General features: G+C 39.3%; 1 protein-coding gene across 2 annotated transcripts in view; it reads right to left on the reverse strand.

The window, feature by feature from the left end:
- Window positions 1-1,472: 1,472 nt before the first annotated feature.
- PREX1 (phosphatidylinositol-3,4,5-trisphosphate dependent Rac exchange factor 1) overlaps window positions 1,473-19,697 on the reverse strand; it is a 168,806-nt gene continuing 150,581 nt past the window's right edge. For both annotated transcript variants that reach the window (XM_032993589.2, XM_032993588.2), the window contains exons 27-40: window positions 17,768-17,856; window positions 17,296-17,378; window positions 16,458-16,548; window positions 14,578-14,706; window positions 13,837-13,878; window positions 11,771-11,988; window positions 10,606-10,705; window positions 9,816-9,959; window positions 9,050-9,164; window positions 8,536-8,602; window positions 7,582-7,769; window positions 6,800-6,902; window positions 6,178-6,245; window positions 1,473-3,966 (exon numbers count right to left, since the gene is read on the reverse strand). In XM_032993589.2, the coding sequence (XP_032849480.2) occupies window positions 3,924-3,966; window positions 6,178-6,245; window positions 6,800-6,902; window positions 7,582-7,769; window positions 8,536-8,602; window positions 9,050-9,164; window positions 9,816-9,959; window positions 10,606-10,705; window positions 11,771-11,988; window positions 13,837-13,878; window positions 14,578-14,706; window positions 16,458-16,548; window positions 17,296-17,378; window positions 17,768-17,856 (1,480 nt within the window). In that variant the 3' untranslated portion in view covers window positions 1,473-3,923. The remainder of the gene's footprint in view (window positions 3,967-6,177; window positions 6,246-6,799; window positions 6,903-7,581; window positions 7,770-8,535; window positions 8,603-9,049; window positions 9,165-9,815; window positions 9,960-10,605; window positions 10,706-11,770; window positions 11,989-13,836; window positions 13,879-14,577; window positions 14,707-16,457; window positions 16,549-17,295; window positions 17,379-17,767; window positions 17,857-19,697) is intronic.

Raw genomic sequence — 19,697 nt, forward strand, 5'->3', positions numbered from 1 at the left:
AGTGCTCAAAAGATCCCAAATTAGCACCATTTGCTGATAAGAAAATATGACAGAGGAAAAAGGATTTGCCAGACTCCAGGCAGATTTTTCTTTTCAATGTTGTTTTTATTCTAAATTGAAATGAAATGTGTATTTGTCTAAATCTGTGGTTTCTCATCTGAAAATCCCAGTGCTTCAGTCTGCAAATGAACACTGGAATATGAAAACGTCCAATGCTAACAGATAGTCAAGGCCTGGATTAGGAAAGCCATTCATACCTTTGCAAATGCCACGGTCAAACCCGGCCAGAGCAGGGCCTGCTCACGCCGTTCCTGTCAGCCAAATACAGCGTGAGCAGCCGAACGGGCCCGACTGGGCCCGGCCGCCCTGTCCCACTGGGAGAGGCTCCCCGGTGCCTCCAGGCCCCACTGCTTTGTCTTTATAACTCCCTTTGTAAAAGTTACTTCTTTTTTGTCAGAGTCTGAGTTTCTAGGGTCCAGAACAATTTTCAGCCAATATTTATCCCTGATTGCTTGTGCTCCTTTTTTCTCCTTGTGGCTGTATTGATGTTTAGATTGAACTGTCTTTACTTTTCTCATTATTATCTTCTTATAAAGACATACATTACACTTACGTCTCAGGCTAAATAAATCAAGCTGTCCTCGTCCTACCTTGCAGAATTGTATCCACTTTATTGATACCATTTTAGTATCTTTCCTCAACATCTAGCTACTGCAATTTCATTTAATTATTTGGCCTCAGCACCATCGCTTGACTACTACTCCATCCCAACTGGAAATCTGTCTCCTAGTATAGGCTGAGCTTTCATGATTCTATCAAATTGCATCCGAGTCATTTCATGATAAACTCTACAACCAAGGTCCTTTTATTATCAAGAAACGCAGCAAAATAGTTTAGTCTTCAAGTACATGAGCTAATATTTGTACAGTAAAATTTCATCCCACTCATTCGTTGCCTTCAAGTCTTCAAGTGTTCAAAGTCTTCCAGGGTTTTTTGTCTGTGTACCTGATCCCTCTCTAGATTAGTGTCTCCCAACTCAACATTAACCCTGGCCTTGCCAATATCTGTGCTTCAGTGATTAATGAAAATGCTAAGCAAATTCAGTTACAAGACTGATACACAAGGAATTCCACTTGCAGCTGCCACCCAACCCCCACTCTCTTTTCAGCATTGCCTTCTTTCCTTTAGCCAGCTGTTTACACACCTCATCATCATGCAGCTACTTTCCATTTTCTCCATTTCGACTGTGTTTTCCATATTTTCCACAATTCCAGTGTATCAGATCCTCCACATTGACGAAACCTGCACTTGCTTAGTTGTGGCAGGCCTGATTCTCATTTTGCTTTTAGCCATGGAAATTCTGCAGACCTACTCTCTTTACTTGCCGGTCAGCTTGTGCATTCCTCTTATTTTCCACTTGAACCTGTTTTTTCCAGCACAGGATTCAAACCTTGCAGTTTTACAGCATCAAACCAGTTTTTCTTTTCTATTTTAATAGGAAGTCTGCAGTGAAACCACATCTATCACCGACACTGCACAAACAGGAAGAGTTTAGCTCTACACTGCCAGTTTGAGCTGGTATCAAAAACAACTCTTCCCTTACAGCTTAAACTTCTGACTACTCATTGTTCCATACAAATATAAGAACTTAACCTGTTCAACAGAACTTAGACCTAAGAAACTAAAGGGTTTAACAGAAAAAGATGATCATACCTTCTTTCCTTATTATATAAACCAACTTTTAATAATAAAAACTATCACGTTTTCAATGAGAATAACATATACATTTCAATGTAAAACAGTGCACAGTGTAAATGCCCTTAGATACGCTTCTACGCATCTGTAATGTTTACAGTGACTGCGTAAGTGGGGGCCAGGATCCTCACCAGCCTGTAAATTGCTGCAGTTCTGCTGAACAGAGCTGATGCAGACAAAGTGAGGATTCTGGCCTATGTGTTCTTTTTATTTTTGAGTGTTCCTACAGGTCTCATAATACCAAGTACATTTAAAGTTGAGGATCCAGTAAAGAAACATCCATTTCTTCATCTAACAGCAAATGGCAAGAATAACTCTTCCAAAATTAACAAAAAAGTGCATTGAAATAATGATCTACTTATCTGGCTGCAGTACAAAATGGATACTCGGTAACAAACCCCTGTATCTGACAGCTGGTGATTGATGAGTTGTCCTAGTTCCCTCTAACAGGTTGCTGTAGGTCAGAGGAAACAGCTAAAAGTAATAGATTAAACAAAACACATTACTTCCCCAAAATTATTTCAGTCTGCAAGTGAAGAAAAAAAAATTAAAACCAGAAGAGGTTCAGAACAATCTGCATTTCCATACTTGTCGTAAGACATTTTGTGTTGAAGTGTAGATTAAAAAATTTAAGAGACCTTCATATCCAAATGAAAAAAGTCTAAATTTAGTTTTTGAGTTGGTTTGGATGTTAATAAAATAAAATTAAGCCAACTAAAAACCCAACAACATCACAAATAAAACCCCCAAATCTTTATTTTCTAGAATATACATCACTGCAAAGCGCTTCTGGATCTCCTAACTACGAACTGTTTTAAACGAGGCTGTGGAGAAACAGAGGAACAGTAGGTTTCCTACACCCCCTTCTACTGACACCTGCTACAACTGAAATTCGTTTGGGATGGGTGGTCGTATTAAGGCACTCACTCCAAAAGAACATTATTTCTGTCCTGAGACTGCTGACATGTTTCAATTAATTTCAGCCAGTAATCTGGAAAAAATTACTGTGCTTAGGATAATACTGACAGAACGGAGAACAATTTTTCAAACAAGAAAAAATAAAGTACATTATATACATGATTCCTTTTTTTCTTTTAACTTAAAAGCATCCCTAATACGTCTTAATAACTGTATTAAAGACTACTTAAATATTGAAAGATTTTAAATAATGTAGATTTTTTCAGTAAACTGGGAGTAGCTGTGTAATTGCCAGCATATTGGTCCCATTTTAAACAATATAATTTTTATTTAAATCTTGTATATATAATAACATGATCGAAAACACATATTCCACTCCACATAAATAAGTATAGTTCTTCTGACCTGTTTTAAAAACTACATCTGTTCAAATAACCAGATAATAAGACTGTATTTTTCCTTTGAAAAGTTTCCTTTAAAATCCTTCACTCCCAATCTCTCCTCTTAAATAGTACTGTATTTCCAGAGTACATAATAGGGCATTAGTAAAAAGAGTTAATCAAAAACCTGAAAGCTACAGTAAGTAAAATGAAGTAATGTTAAGAATTATTATGGAATGTATACTTTGCAGCATAGAGAGATTGGTTCTCACTGGGCTGAAGTGGAAAATTACTCCAAAAGAAATTCTTTATGTTCCTGTTTGACTAAACCATAGATTGTGCTATTTGTTGTTCAAAAGTGCAGGTCAGTTCATGAAAAAGTGGTGTTTATGCAGCTACTGCTCAAGGATGCTGACCAAAATCATGCTGGCAATTAAATGGATGCCAGATGCAGTACAGGGAGAGAGAGATACGTCATTCTGGATTTTCTTAACCAATCCAAGTCTTCAAGTCCACAACTTTTACGTGGCAGCACAAACAAGTCATCAGTAAAACTGCGCTTTCTTGAAATGGAATTGTCACTTTTCCAGGCATCTAGCAAACGGCAGTAACAGCCAGCATAGCTCTGTGGTGGTTGTTTCACGAATTTCTTCAAGAAGTCCAAGCACTACAAGGATCCCTGCAGGTGCTGCGGGAGTTCAAAGGCAGGTTCTCGGTGCCTGGGTCCAGCAGGTTCGTCTCCCACTAAAGCAGAGCAGCAGCTCTTCCTCTCGGGATTCAGCGCTAGCCGCGTCAGTTCGCGTGGGTCCTCGCAGGGCTGCTCCCAGCTGAATGCTTTAGCGGGGCTGCAGCGTGGGTGCCCTCGCAATTCTATAAATCCCCATCTGTAGGTGGCTGGCACAACCTATAGAGTCTTTAAGGCAGACGAAGCATACAGTATTAAATATCACAAGGATGAAAACAAAGTTACTGGCAGAGCAGATGAGAGTCATCTTCGTCTTTATCATTCTGCAAGCTTTAGCAGTAATTCAATATTCAAGAATACGACTATTTTTAAACTGAATAATTTCAAATTTAGAAGTGCCACTAGTGATTTCTTAACTAAAGAGTTTACAAACATTGTTTAAATACTATTCGAAGCCTTCCATCACTCCCTTTTAACTCTGGCCCAGTTTGGGTTTTCAACAGTCCCTTCTCTCTTTTTCTATTTCTTTTGTTTTAAACCCAGTTCAGAATTTTTCCTGACCAGAAGAGTTTATGCCTCATACAGATTAGGATACCAAACAGATAAAAGAACATATTTGCTTGTTGACATGGTTGAACAAACTTTACAGTTAGTAACCATGTTTTCAGAGAAAGTTTTTTAATCACAAGATTAGCAAATTGAGGCCAATGGTTAAACCTAAGTGCATCCTGACTGTCATTCATACATGACTTTTTCTTGGCTTTTTCTACTTTACATTCGAATAAGCTCAAATCTTTTAGAAGTTCTCTTTTAAGACTTCTACTACAGAGTCTGACAAACCTCAATGCCAGGAAATATAATCCTGAGAATTAACATTAATTCATCAGATCTCCTTTTAACTTTGCTCAGTTTTATTTCACATTATGATGATGGAACCCAGCAGGAACACATGTATCTCAGCTTTATTGCCCTGAAATAATGCAAGCAAATAGTCCTGGAATTTGTCATTGTGATTTAGAGTGCACACAAAAGACAAGAAATGCCTCATCTTATTTGTTTGTAAAGCTGTTTCTTTTTGAACACAGCATGCTGTTATGGTCATAAAAATGGAACCAAAGTAATGTACGGCCATTAATAAGGCAAAATAACCACGCTGCTAAAACACTGATGTATGACACTGGGGACATGGTACAGGAGCCAACACAGACTATTATTTTATTCCTTTTTTTGAAATAGCAATTACAACCCAACAGGAGGATAAAGTTCTAAATGCAAAATACTGTTCTTTTTAAGCTCTCCGAGAAAATAAACCAAGACCAGACTGTTACAGTAAGCATCATCACAGTATCTAAAATAATTTCCTATAAACATTTTGAGGAACAGACTGGGGGGGGTTGGGGGGGTGGTGAAAAGGGTGAGGCTTGTTCAGACTATCTCAGAAGTTTTAATGGGTGAATAAGGTATCGGTGTTTTAAGGAAGTCTTGGCTCTGAACTAGTATGTTCTTTGGAGAACTCCAGCACTAGCAAATACACTTGCTCTATCTGAAGGGGTGGCACAGACTTTCCAGGATCTTTTGTGACGCTGGTTGCTGCATGCCTGAACTGTTTTGCCTTCATGTGAACAACGCCATTAACAAGGGAAGAACAGAAGTTTCTCTGCTATTTGTACAGACTGATTCTGTATATATTGTCATCTAAATCCTGACAATTTATTACCTACCATTGTGGGAAAATGCCATGTTACAGTTTATTAAAGAACATTCTCTTTGCTCTGATATACAAAATCAGAGAAAATTGACTGGAAAGAGTCACTGTTCTTAAAAATAAAGGCGGTATTATCCTGTAGAGAGGAGATGAACACCTCCAGCTCCTGTTAGGTGCAGTAGGATTCACAAATGTACGGTGTTTTTCAAAGTTGTCTTCTAGACAAAAACATATATAGCCCTGGGCAACCGATCTTCCTCAGAGCTGCATTACTATATGGTTACTCTGACTTGAAGTGCTTGCTCTTAAACCTGCTCTGCCATAACTAAACAGTCAAGCTTCTCTAAGCACACAACAGTATTAGCCTAATAATTATCTTTGCATATTTGCAGTCAGATTTGCCATTCAGGAATTCTTCCTTCTAAGCATTCCACAGATGGCTATCAATCCCTAGCTTTGCCAACTCACAGTAAAAAAGACCCTTCTCTCCGATCACTTTTGTTTTATTCAGAAAATGTAAAAACCTTTGAAGTTAATGATCTGCAAATTTTAAGCAGCAAAGCTTACTAATCTACAGTGCACTTAGTTTAGTACAGTGAGAAAGAACAGTAGGAATTTTTTCATTTTTCCACTACTGCTACTAAGGAGATATCTGGTTATAACAGGAACTCCTCAACTGTTACAGAAACATAAAACCAGCACTCAGATAGAATGCATAATACATAATAACCTACCGAGGTGCACACTGCGGCATTTGGTCCATCACTTTCAGATTCTTGGCAGAGATTTCAACCCTTGGTCCCTAAGGAAACAGAATTTATGGTACTGACAGTATCGATAAAGCATCTGATCCTTAGGGGAAAATATTATAATGGGAGTATGGTTTCTATTTGAGAACCCATTAACTACTTTTAGAAGATTTGGAATCCATTGGGTGGATACATTAGTCATCTGTGTTTACTTAAAAGATGGAATTAGTCCCTAAGCACTTTACAAGCACTGCTGTCTAGCACTAGGGAATTTCGACTATTTAACACTGTGATTGAGACTTGGTTTTTTTCATATACAGAAGTTCTCTTAACTATACTGGATAGTCTCCACTTTCCATCCATCAAGGCACATACCTCAGATAATGTACACTGAGACATGTAGTTTAATTGCTGTAATGGCTGTACATGCAAAAGTTAATTTGTTCCTGTCAAATATATGTGTCGCTATTCAGCCATTAATAGAAGTTTGGCTATATGGGTTTGTAATGCACAACATACGGTGCTGCACTGAACTACACTGCTGTTTGTACAGTGATGTTACTGGAATTAAAATGGTGGCACGCAGCAGACACACCCAAATACTCACTTGCTTTCGCATGATGTCTGTAGCCTGCATGATACACTTGGGCAGAAGTCCATGACTTCGAGCCAGGATGGCTGCTTGCTCCAGGGACACACTCAGTGTACTTCTGAACACCGGAACAAGAGATATTAAATCACAGATCATATTTAAAAATGTATAAACAGGTATGTAACAGGACACTTACCTGTTACGTGTGACTTCTGTTAGCTCGTGCTCTTATATTTATGTTTTTAGTTTTTTTTTATTTACAGGAGTATAACATGACCTCAGTCCAGCATTGCCAGTCTGGTTACACCTAGATACTGCAATTGTTTGAGTCCCCAGCATCATTACTACAAGTCTATGTTTCACTGATCTTCTGCACTGATTGATATAAAATTATTCACAAATGAACCTTTTATTTACTCAATCATTTTGAGACACTGGAAGAACAGAAGTGTGTTTAGAATCAATGCTTGCACACACCAAGATACTAAAGCTATTTTTGAGCAACTTCCTCCATTTTCAGTGTGTGATTGAAGACAATGTTGACTGAAAGTATATGCAATGACATCAGTCAGTTGCATTGGTTGATGCACTGAAACACAAAAAAGTTTGTGTCAATACTAACGATTAACGACAGTATTAGAAGTCAAAACCTACTCTGAAATAAAGATTGCAGTAGATTTTGGTCCTTATTATTACAATCTCTATTGCTTTGAACATAATCAAATACATTGTTCCAATCTCTAGAAAGGACGAAAGTTCTCAGCGCACCAGTAGCACGTAGGTTTCTTAAATCTCACCTCTGCATCCCAGTGCCACACATAGTAACCTGACAGGCTCCAAGTCGGTAACAGAGCTCAGAGGATATAGGTAGCAGGCCAGCTCCTGATGTGTTACTGCTAGAATATCCTGACTGCGCTGGTTTTGTATTAATGAAAGACTTCATCAGCCTGCAAAGCTCATCCATTGCATTAATGGGGCGAATAAGCTAAACAAAGCAATAAAAAAGAAAAAGCATCAGTGGCATACTTACACCTTCAGTTATGAAGACATTTATAATTCTTTATCCCACGTCTACGCACAATATTCTACACAAGATTAACTGCCACGCGGTAACAACTGTTTAGAATACATATGAACTTTGGAAGTGGAAAAATACAAACAGTTACTTAGGTTTGGGGCAATTTTTTGCAATTATCACAAATCACATGGATTGTTTACAATGTACATTACAATTGCAAAGACAGTCTCTGATTTTGTCTTCCCTGCAGTAGTATTTAATGCCTTCCATTCACATATGTCACCCGCCCCAGTTAGACAGACTGCCTTTACACGAGATGCTGGGAAGTACTGTTTTCCTGTTGTTTTCCTCTATAACTGTGAACACAGCATAACTTGCAAATTGAATGTTTGTTCACTTTCATGCAACTGTGGGAGAGGAAAATTAATTCAGTCTGTCTAACATCAAGATACTGTATTTAGCAGGGGCAGTCAGGGTGATATGGAATCTTATTAATGCCTAAGTTAAGGGGTTTGTGTCTAACCCAGTTCTGCACATTTTCTTCTAAACAAAAGAACTGTAGCCAAGCTTCGGAGAAATTCAGATAATTTCTTTAGGGTAGGGAACATTTTTTAAATGTTATTTCGGTTTGCACAGGTCTGCCATATGGGTATCCCACAACTGGGATTTTAGAGATGTAGAAATAATATTTCTATGAGAGAATTTTTTGTAGAAAGAAACACAATAACAATACCTGGTCAATCTTCACTGCAGTAGTATTGGAATCAGTGGGCAAATTTGATCTCTCGAGGTAAAATGTCCTGCAGAAAGGCCAGCAAGGACTACATTAGTTGGTGTGTCTCACTTCAAGCACATCTATGTATATCAGCTTGTATAAAACATCTGAGAGGGCCATGCTAAAAATCTTGTACTTCAAGATCTGATTTCTTAGTGAAGCATTTTGATCACAGTAATTTAGAGATTCTGTACTAAAATATTCCTAAACCCCCTTTTTATGTAATTTTAGCTCTGCACAAAATTCTGAAGTCAAATTAGATGGGAATTTCATCCTGTACAGTGAACTACTTCCAAACGAGCTTAACTGTGGGAAGAAAATTAACAGGTTTCCTACACGATGAGGATCTCCAATAATCATAGTTGTACAAGAAACTGTCAGGAACAGAATCTCCTTTTCATTAAATTTGAAGGTCCTTAGCAAGCAGCACTCTTTTCAATGTCTTTTAAGGCAAAGGAGAAGCATGAAATACCTGAGTTTACGGTAGTATTGCTGCACTTTTTCAAGTGAAATACCATTAATTTGCTGGGGAAGTTCTTCTAGAGAGGAGCCAGCTGGTTGTGATTGCCCCTCCATAGTCTCCAGAGCTGAAGAAGAAAACAGTTTACTAAATCTATGTTATTAGTTTTCTTTTTCTTCACTTATTATTTCTCTCTCTATCATCTCACCACTCAGCAAACGACTGTGGGATCATGTCAAGACCGATCCTGTTACTGCGTAAGTTTAATGCATTTCCCAGTATGGGAATACAGTGGTAGCATCATAAAGGTGAGCTTCACAGGAAGCCGTTCTACCTAACAGCAATTACTCTCCATTAATAACCCCTTGAAGGAAATTTCCTGTATTCTATTTTGGTATGAATATTTACTTATTAAGTCAATTTCCAGCCCAGATGATTCTGTCATGGTGTATGCTTTTAAAAACACTTCTCTGTAGCCTGGGAACATCTCCTGATACCTTATTAGATCCGACTGTGCATGTAGTCCAGTATAGTGTCCCTATGGCCTTTACAGGAAGGCATAAAAAAAGCCCCAAACAGGCATATCTTGTTCACATGACTGGGTCTTATTCTAAAATCTAGCACTCCCCAGATCTTCCTAGAATAGAAACATCTGCTTCTTAAATAGGTCTGTAGTTCTCAGCTGCATTATGTTAAGAGCTCCATGGTCATTCTTTATTTTGAATCTTTCACCATCATCAGTTAGGTTATTTTTCTCAAGAAAGCTTTTTATAGGCACCTTTTGTAAAGAGCACCGTGTGCAGTTTCAAGCTTCCCCCATTCTGAAACCGAGAAGGCAGTCTGGAGAAGTAGTAGCTGTCAAGATAAAAGATAACCTTCAAGGCCTGACGACTTCCTTCAATGTGGTAGAAGACATGAGTATCTGGAGAAATAAAGATAAAACACTTGCTGCTTTACCACAGCAGGAGAAATGCGAAACCACCGCTATCTGAGTTTGTTAGATTATCCAATGACATTTCACATCTTCACCATTAGATGAAAAAGGGAGAGTCTCTACTGAGAGAATGCCGGCTCTGAAAGATTATACTTAAAAAGATACATGACCGAGCACGATGTTTGATGCTAATACAATAAACATGGTTAATAATTAAAATCCCATCTTGTTTCATGGCATCGCATTGTCAGTAAACATGGAGAGAGATCTGCAGGGTGGGACACAGGACACAAGGTCTGAGGAGGGACAGTCCCTCTACCTTAGGGAATGTGGCGAATTACAAATATCTGCCACGAACTGCTCCTCATCTGTCATAACTCCCTCTGTGCGAATCACACAGGTAAAGTAAACTGGCACAGACCATTGCTGCAAATCACAGAATGTGCAACCAGCATCCCATGATGCCAGTCCTGCTTTTTATGCTGTGTGTTTGCAGGGGAAGCTGAGGGAATGCACCAGTGCTTCAGAGGTGCTCTCCAGGTCCGACACAGTCTGTTAGATTTACAGTCATGGAGGATATTAACCCATAAAACAAACCAGAAAAAGGGCTTCAAAGAAGCAAAAGAATACTCACTTGCTACAAGACTTTCATCCAGTTGCTTGAAATAGAAGGCAACTTTGTCCAGTTCAGTCAGAGTGACCTGGATATCTTCCAGCATGGTACGCTCCTCCTTCTGTAGAGCAAAGAAACAGATATAAATAGGTTATAATCTGCCAGAAAGAGATCAATGGCAGGAAGGTGTAGTTGTTATGGGCATCCTTTGGTACAGGAGACCTAGAGCAGAACGTGGAGCTTTCCATTAACTTCATCCCAGCCAGGTAATTACTAAATGCTCTTTAACTTTGTGATACGAGTTTGCTTAAGTGTCATTTGATGTGATTCACAAAGAGTACAGAGGTTTAAGGACTGAATGAGTTTGAAGGGATCTCTTTCTCCAAACTTTATACCTACAAATATGAAGAACAGCCTAACAGCTACTGCTAAATAAATGTCTAAACATTCCATGCAGTGTGAATAAATAGTAGTTACATATGCACATAGTTTGGATTGTATTTAACAATAACAAAAAACATGAACACAGAATCTACAATGTTTACAAAGTCAAAAAAAAGTCACCTCTCTGTAGCATCAGAGCTACCTGTCTTTTTTATGCTCCTTTTTTCTAAATATTTGTACCGTTACAGCAGCTTATCTACTGTAGCCATGGCTTATCTGTTCATTAGGTGCAGATAAGTATGCAAGACCAGCTCCTCTCTTCCTTAGATATGGTGCCTCAAATACCAGCACCACGGAAGTGACTGCAGTCTCTCTCATCTATAAAGGTGTCCAGCATTTAAAAAAAGCCTAGATTTTCAGGTCAACCACTTGAAACACTCAGAACTTTTTCACCCATTTGCTGAAATGTGTGTTTTCACCAGAAGATGGCAGGCCACACATGTGTCACCAGCAACTGAGGACTAAAATCTCCCGAAATGCAGCAGCATTATTCCAAATATGAAGGCAGACAGATTCATATAGTGTTTTAGCATGGCAGTGGGTCCAGTATTTGTGAGGAGATGAAAATGACGGGATATGGAATATTGGCACAAGGTTGTCAGCAGCAGGAATCTCCAGAAGCTGCTGTAGCGAGAGTCTAAACGTGCTGGTAGAATGAAGGGCTCTGGCTGTGCTGTGAGTGGCAGAAAAGCACACAGGCAAGTGTGAGCAGACCCAAGGGTGCCACAACTCTTCATCTTACCACAGTGGGGGAGAGGAGAGACTGGTAGTTTAGTAAAACACCAGTGGCTGCTATCTGTTCCAGCCATTTTCTGCTGGCGTCTCTGCTGCTCTCTTCATATTCCCCATTGTTGTTGTATCGATAGTTGAGAGCAGCCAGTAACTGCTCTGAAAAGGTGCAAATTGCAGCCACAAGAGACTGACAGAAGATGGAATCACGTCTCAGCTGCAGCTCAGTATCTGCCAGAGAAGGGAAGAGAAGCACAAAGAAATCATGAGTATACTTGTCTTTAATCTCACTGCCAAAGCGGCAGTTTGCGTGTGTGTGTGTGTGCATGACATTTGGCTTCTGCTGTAGCTTTGCACAGACTTAACAGATAACCTCTTCTTGCTACGTGACCTGAGTGTACAGACAAAGACAGCATAGCTGGAGTACATGCATATTTGAAAACTTTCTAGTCCACTTGACTGTTTATTACTACCTCTGCCATCTGCATGCTTATTCTTCTGACTGGGAAGAGCTGTAACTCCTTAGTGCCATATCTGGGTTAATTCCCTTCTTTTTATGTTTACAGAAGCAAAAGAATTCTTGAAAGAAGGTCTCTGCTATTACTTCTCTCCTGGGCTATTAGAGATTCATCTTCCCCCATCCATCTGTATCTTGTGGGCTTCCCATATGCTTAATGCATTAACTGGGCCTGCCCATACGGTACCAATTGGTTTATGTTTCCTGGGAGAATTTCCCCTGTGTTAACTTTGCTTCCACAGTTCGCCTGCCAGGCAGCCACATGCTGGTCAAATCAACCTCGTCACACTTAAGGGGATTGCAGGCCAACAAGGCACATGAATAAGTGAAGAGTGACTTCCAGGCACCCCGGGCTCCTCTAGCAGGCACTGCAGTGCAGCAGTCTCTCATTGGCAAGGCAGTGTTCCCCAGAGGAAGAAGCCAAAGACATCACCCAGAGGCTCTGAAGGTCTGGATTATTTTTATAAAGCACTGAACACAATAGGCTGACTAACACACTCCAGGCTCTGGGCCATATTCTCAATTTAAGGGCAACCCATCCTCCTAGCAGTACACCTCAGTACCGCCAGAAACAAGGCAAAGAGAGCTTAGGCCTGCCCTCAAGGCAAGGGAATCCCTGGTGCCATAAAGCTGCCATGAACCAGATCAGTGCCATCTGCTCCTCCATTCTTTCCAGAGGATGTTCACGGCAATGCTGCAGGAGATGGGGCACAGGTAGAGACTCAGGGAGTCATGATACCTGGTGTCAGTAAAAGAGCCTGTCTGGCCACTGGACTGATGCCACAGGCTGGTTCGGACAGACTCCTGGCAGGAACTGAGGGGTGACTTAGAGCCATACAAATCTCTCATCTTCTTTCTACAAAGCTTGAGAATTAAGCCTGTCACTGACTATTCCAGTTATTGATTACCTCATTTTCAAACAAAAGTACACCAAGTAGGTGTTTCAATTACAAAAAAACTGCACGTTCACTCCTGGGAAAGGCCTGTCCCTTGATCTGGGAGCACAATGTTTTGTGCATGGTAACAGATTAATGATGTCCACAGTGTATTTATTTAGGTGCTGCTTGCATATTTAGGTTCTTAAATCTGCTCCTGGCTATAATTTCAGTATACACAATCCTAACTCCTAACATGCCTGCTCTGTTTGGAAAGATGACAGAGTCCATGGTCTCACAGAATGTTGTGCAATAGGTCTCGTTTTTGCTGCATGTTCTTACCAAAGCAGGAAACAGTAAAGGCCATCTGGGAAGGAGGATTGTACAAAGGAAAAAAATGAAGACAGTAAAAAGAAAAACAGTGCTTGTAAAACACCAGCGAACAGCCAGGTAATACAAGCAGCCTAGACTGAACTGAAATAATACAAACTGAAGAACAGATGCCAGATGCATGGAAAGGTTGCCTTAGATGCAGAGCATGAGAAATGTTTGTATAAAATGCCAGGGAAAAAACGAAAGCCTAAGGAAAACCATAACATTCTCATGTATGCACATGCATGCATATAAAACTGTGTTAGTGACTTCAGTATATGTGATGTTGTTTTGCAACAAATCAAACTCCCTTACCCGTGCATTTTAACAAGGCCAAAAGCAGCTGATTCTTCCCATCTAAAATAGTGGAAAAAAAAGTAATGCTTTAGTCAGCATGATACCAAGGTAGATTTGATTGCGTTTCATTAACAGTCTCCTCATTCCCCATAACCTCTGGCCCTTTGTGGCAATTTCTATTTACTCTAGTAGTCCTTACTCACACAGACATGTTAATGACTGAAAAAGAAACAACGTGTAAATCAAAGAATTTTACAGGCTAAATGCTCTGTTAACTACCATGAATTAGTGGAAACAAATTGCACATGTAGATGAATTCCTAAGGAGATGATTTCTGTCCCGTGCTTTGCACCAGACTGTAAACATCAGATTCAGCTCCTGTTCCAGTTCAACCAGACTGCTGGTTTAGGAGGTTGTAGTGTCTGATTAGAGTTCATTTCACTGTGGAATATACCAAGCATCTCTCAATTTTTTGAAAAGGGTTTAAAAAAGCACAGGGAAATAGACCAGTCTGATATTCTGTCTGAACAAGCTAATGAAATAAAATAAGGGAAAGGAAATTCTTTGGAATTGCTGTACAGGTGAGATTTTACCACACAGCACGGAGACTCTGCAAACAATAACCTGTTTTACCTGTTCTCCTCCAGAGCCTGGTACAGCCTTATTACAATTTGAGATAAAATGATAAACCTCTAGACTTGATTAGATCAAGATCTTTTCTCCCTGAAGCTGACAACAAACTTTTCCTTATTTACAGACCTTCCACATGTTTTTGTATGATTTCAACAAGGTTCTTGATGCGCAATGGAAGGTTCCATGGATCTTCTTGAATGCTGGCTTGAATATTATTCCAGCACCTAACTGTGGTTTCTTCCTTCTGTTTAAATTCTAGAAAAAATGGAGTTTGTTAGCCATTAAGGAAATGCTACATAGCGGAGAGTGGCTTGTGAATTATAATCTGTATACAGATGAAAGCAGAGATACAGAATCAATAGCAACAACTGTGAATGAAAAAAGTTCTTAAATAGATCTAATACAGAAGAAAAAAAAAAAAAAAGACTATTCCTATAATCTCATGATCAGCAGCCTCCTAGCATTGTTTTCAGGATCGTGGACTAAAAGTTATGCATGGGTGACATTCATAGAGAAGGGAGTTCTGCACTAGTCACAAAGCACAGAACTCCCTTCTGTTTTCTCTGCCTTCAGTAATGCTCAGGCAGCTGTGTCGGGTAGATCTAGAGTCTCTCTGGCTGTGCAGAATCAGATCAACATTTTTAGCTGCAGCTGTCACATCCCATAATACTGATGAGAAGTTATGAAACATTCTGCTTTCACCTGATGGAAGCTAATTATTTAATCAGAGCAGAAGCTTTATTCTTCATGACTTATCTATGTAGCTAAGCCAAATACCCCACTACTGGTGATAAAATGCATTAGCAGACAAAGAAACACAGAAAAACTGTGCCAAATAACTGCTCATGAACAGGAACAGGATAGCATTCAAACTTGCATCCATCACTGAAAGGTGTCTATGGTAGCTGTTAAACAGACACTTTGGTCCAGGATTCCAGCTGAATGCAAGCAGGACTTGTCTGTTCCTCAGTGTGACAAATGTGGGATCAGCAGTAAACTTCAGTTAACTAAAAGGCTCTCTCAGTGTAATTAATCTACATTTAATAAGTAAGACTCTGTTTAAGCAAAATAAAATAAAATAAAGGGAGTGAACACAGGGTGTTTGTTATTTCTTCACTTCATTCAAACAGTGCCTGGAAAGACTAACATATTCTACATCAGTGTGCATGTGTTTGTAGAGATGAGTTCATGTAACAGAACCTCCTAGGAGTTATTTCTGGAGTCAGGAAAAAAAAGAAACAGAAAGAGCCCTCTTTTAGAGTTTGCCACTGTAACTTAAAAATAGAGCTTGTCAAAGGTTGGAGCATGACTACAGCACCTGAAGTATAGTAGGAATAGTAGGAAACATTTCAGATTTCAAGTGGGAAAGGAAATGCAGCAAATGTTCAGAAAATAAAGTCCTGTGTATTTCAGTGAGAGAAGAAACCACATCCTGGACCCCAAAACCATTAAGACCAAAGTCTCATCATGCTCCCTGAGGAAAAAGAAAACACGGTATCATTTGTTTGCTCTCTATGGGAATCAGTTTTCAAAATAAGTGTCATGTGAGGATGAGTTTACTCTGGCAATTATCCATCTGAAGAAAAGCAGAATAAGTCATTAAGCAAACTCAGGCAGAACCTTTTGATGCCTCAGATCTACAGTGGTCAGCCCCTCATCAGCTTATCGGAGTGCTCACTTACCTTTTATCTGACCTATCTCTCCCTTGTACCTTTTGAGATACATATCCGTGTTCACATCAAAGATTTAGAGACTTCTGAAAGGTCTGGGAGGATTCAGCAGCATATAATAGAAAAGCGTTCTGTGTGTTTCAGAAGGAATTCATACGAAAACAACCTTTTAAGGATGCAAAATTTCAATGGTCAGACACGGTACCTGCCACTAATGTATGACTGGGTAGACTATAGTTAAGTAACTCTGTGCAACCATATAGCATATCTGCATCCAAGTTAAGCTCTTAAGTCCTAGAAAATCGCATTATTAAATACAATCACCTTCTTCTTTACCTTGCAAACTGTGGTCCATTGGAAAGTGCTTGGTTTCTTCAAAGGCCTTAGTTATTACTGGTCCTTTTAGAAGTGCATTGATTGCATCAACCTACAATTGGAATGTTTTCAATCAGTGTAAGACTTGCAGAAGAAAATCTGAACAGAACTGTTGTGGGAAAATGCAAAAGCCATTACACTGTTTGTATTTTGGAATGATTTCTCATTGACAAATAGCTTGAAGACTTTTTAACCATGAACTGGCCTCAAAAGCCTCTCACACTAAGTACAGCATTTTGCACAATGATGACCTCCATGCTGATGAGATAAAAGATAATACAAAAGAATTCTCTGGTGCTACACATAGAACCATAGAATAGTTTGGGTTGGAAGGGGCCTTACAGATCACCTAGTTCCACCTCCCATGCCACGGGCAGTGACACCTTCCACTAGCCCAGGTTGCTCAGATCCCCAGCCAGCCCGGCCTTCTTTAAAGTCATCTGTCGGCTAAACTTGCGAGGACTCTCCTCAGATCTGTAAACATGTCCCATTTAGAGCATACAAATTATTAGAATTTTGTTCACCTTTTCCATTTTTTCATGAAAGCTTTTTTCCTCTTAGTCTAATGCCTGAGATAAGACAGGTCAACCTTGCTTAAATCACACAGGGCAACTTGAGTGTTGACAAAATTGGCTCCTCAAAATGTCCTATAATATACTTCCTTACACTGTTCCCCAAAATCTTGATAGTTTGCCTTCCCTCAAAATAGGATTTCATTAAACAATTTGATACTTCCAATTTCTTGTATTGACATTGATAAAGAGAAAGCAATTCTGTGTAAGAGCCATGCTTTACATACCTGGTTAAAAAGGTGTTCCAGACAGCCATGAAGTTTGTCTTGCTTGTCTAAAGGAATCCTCATATCATTGGGAAGCTCATCTCCTAATAAAGAGAAGATTAAAAGCTTTTAACTGTGTTACAAACATAATCTATGATGAGGCCACAGATGACACAAGCACACCTTTACACTGGAGTGGGTGAAAAATGACTGCTGCTTTACCTCTAATTCACAGATCAAAATACTCATGATTTTTCATATAATGCAAATATCCAATAACTAAAGAAGTTTATTCCTGCCTAATACCTCTTCCATAGTCTACATTTACTGTGATTCATTAGAAAAAGAACAAATCTCTATGTTCTTGTGATTAGTTTTGAAGAAACCACATTTGTAACTTAAATATGAAAGTGCTTATAATCAGCAAACGCTTATCAGCTCCGATGAGGGGTCTGGTATGAGAAATATGCATGTAACCTATGCATATACTCACCTGATCCCATCTCATCACTGCCCAAGTAAGAGCTATTACTCCGTACACTGGTGTAGGACAACACTGAGTCCCGGTTACTGTTACATTCACTAGAAAGAAAAGCAAAGAAGGTGATTGAAAAAAAACCCTGTCCTTACACCCAGCCTCTGCTACACTGTCATTCTGCTTTTGTTAACACTGTAATACCCAAAACTAATTCTGTTACACATATACAGAAAAAAAACTATTTAAAAGCGAACAACAATGAAGCAAGGCCTCTGGGACTGGCACTGGAAGAGGATGTCTTTTTCCATTTGTAGTGACCACTCTGCTGAATATATTGCCTGGATCCTATAAATAATGAAAACGGACTTCCCATCACAGACCTCATCCAGGCTGCATTATTAAACATGCTCTATGAGCACCGAATAGGGGAGAAATAATTAACATCTACGAGATTGAATCTCCACTAAACTCAACATTTGTATTATAGCATCCAACTCCAGCATATATTGAAGCTGCAGTAGCACAGATACTGGAGATGGGAGAAGAAATTTAAGGAATCTACACCATTGGAGAATCAGGCACTGCAGATCCTAAAACTGTCTCAGGAAGCAGAGGAGTCACTACAGTTGGCTTCACACCAATGTTGACTCATGCATACCTGGAAAATTCTAGTATGAATCTCCTCTGTTTTTAACTTAACTTTACACTAACTATAACTTAATAAAAGTAATCAAAAAGGCTATGGGTGATAGTCTGTCCCCCTTCAATTAAGTGGCACAGTGTTTTTAATGGTACAAGCCCCAAAAGCCTATAAAATTCTCTATAGTGTCTCTTCCTCTGTTTTTATTTCAGACTGAGATGAGAGGAAAATGTAAGAGCAATTAAAAGAACCCTAATCAGGGTTCTTGCCTGTCTCTTGTTAAACCTGCTATCAAGGAAATCTTGCAAGTGCTGGTTCTGTTTCTTTACTGACTTCATATTTGCTGTCCTTGGAGATGTTCAATATTCAACTGGATGAGATCCTGAGCAACCAATCTTGGTGGACCTGGTTTGAGCAAGAGATTGGACAAGGTGGGCTCCAGAGACCCCTTCCAATGCCAACTGTTCCAATTCTGTCATTTCTGCAGTCCGGCATGAATGTAACCTATTACTACTTGTGCAAGTACAAAACCAACAGCAAGTAAAGAATCAGGCCTGCAGTGTGGAAGTTTCAAAGACTTGTCATTCATTCAGGTTACTCTAATCCTCCCAATGCACTGTAAGGTGTCTTTACTCCTTTGTACAGGCAAGTCCTGTGGCCTTACTATAAATGTAAAAATGGCTTATTAAAATTGCAATGGCCAGACAGGACTGCAACTTGTTCCATTTCTTCTTCTGAAGCTGAGTTTCCAAATGTTGCCTCCCAAGAAAGACAGATTTGGAGTGTGTGAAATTTCCTTTGGTAGCAAATATTCCTGGAGAAGCAGCAGTCAGCCGTGTCCCAAAAACAAGACTTTGAGACACCTGAATAAACATTTGAATTTGTGGTTTCAAAGGCACATTAAAAATAAAAAGCTCAATGTCCATTTCTGTGTCTCAGTGTCATAGACTTTTGGGCGAATTGTTTGTAGAACTGAGTGGAAACATCCCCTTCCAATAGCGGCTATTATAAGACCAAGCAGACTGCAAACTCTGCTGAGCTTCTGTAGTTTCCAGCTATATGATACAGAAAGGGGAAGTCACACTAGACCTATTTATTTAATTTTATTCAATTTTCTAGAAGCATTGATATTTTGGCACTGTTATGAGAAAAGGGTTTTTGCTGTGTATGTCTCCATGGTAATAAATGTAATGAAATAACTATAGCTAGTGAATACTTTTCTAAGCGAATATAGAATAATTGACTGGCTAGAAAATAACATGCTTGTTGATTCCTTATCTGGATTAGAACTTTGAAACATTAAAT

This window comes from Tyto alba, unplaced genomic scaffold (assembly GCF_018691265.1).
Source record: "Tyto alba isolate M040663 unplaced genomic scaffold, T.alba_DEE_v4.0 Super-Scaffold_33, whole genome shotgun sequence".
Classification (NCBI taxonomy): domain Eukaryota; kingdom Metazoa; phylum Chordata; class Aves; order Strigiformes; family Tytonidae; genus Tyto; species Tyto alba.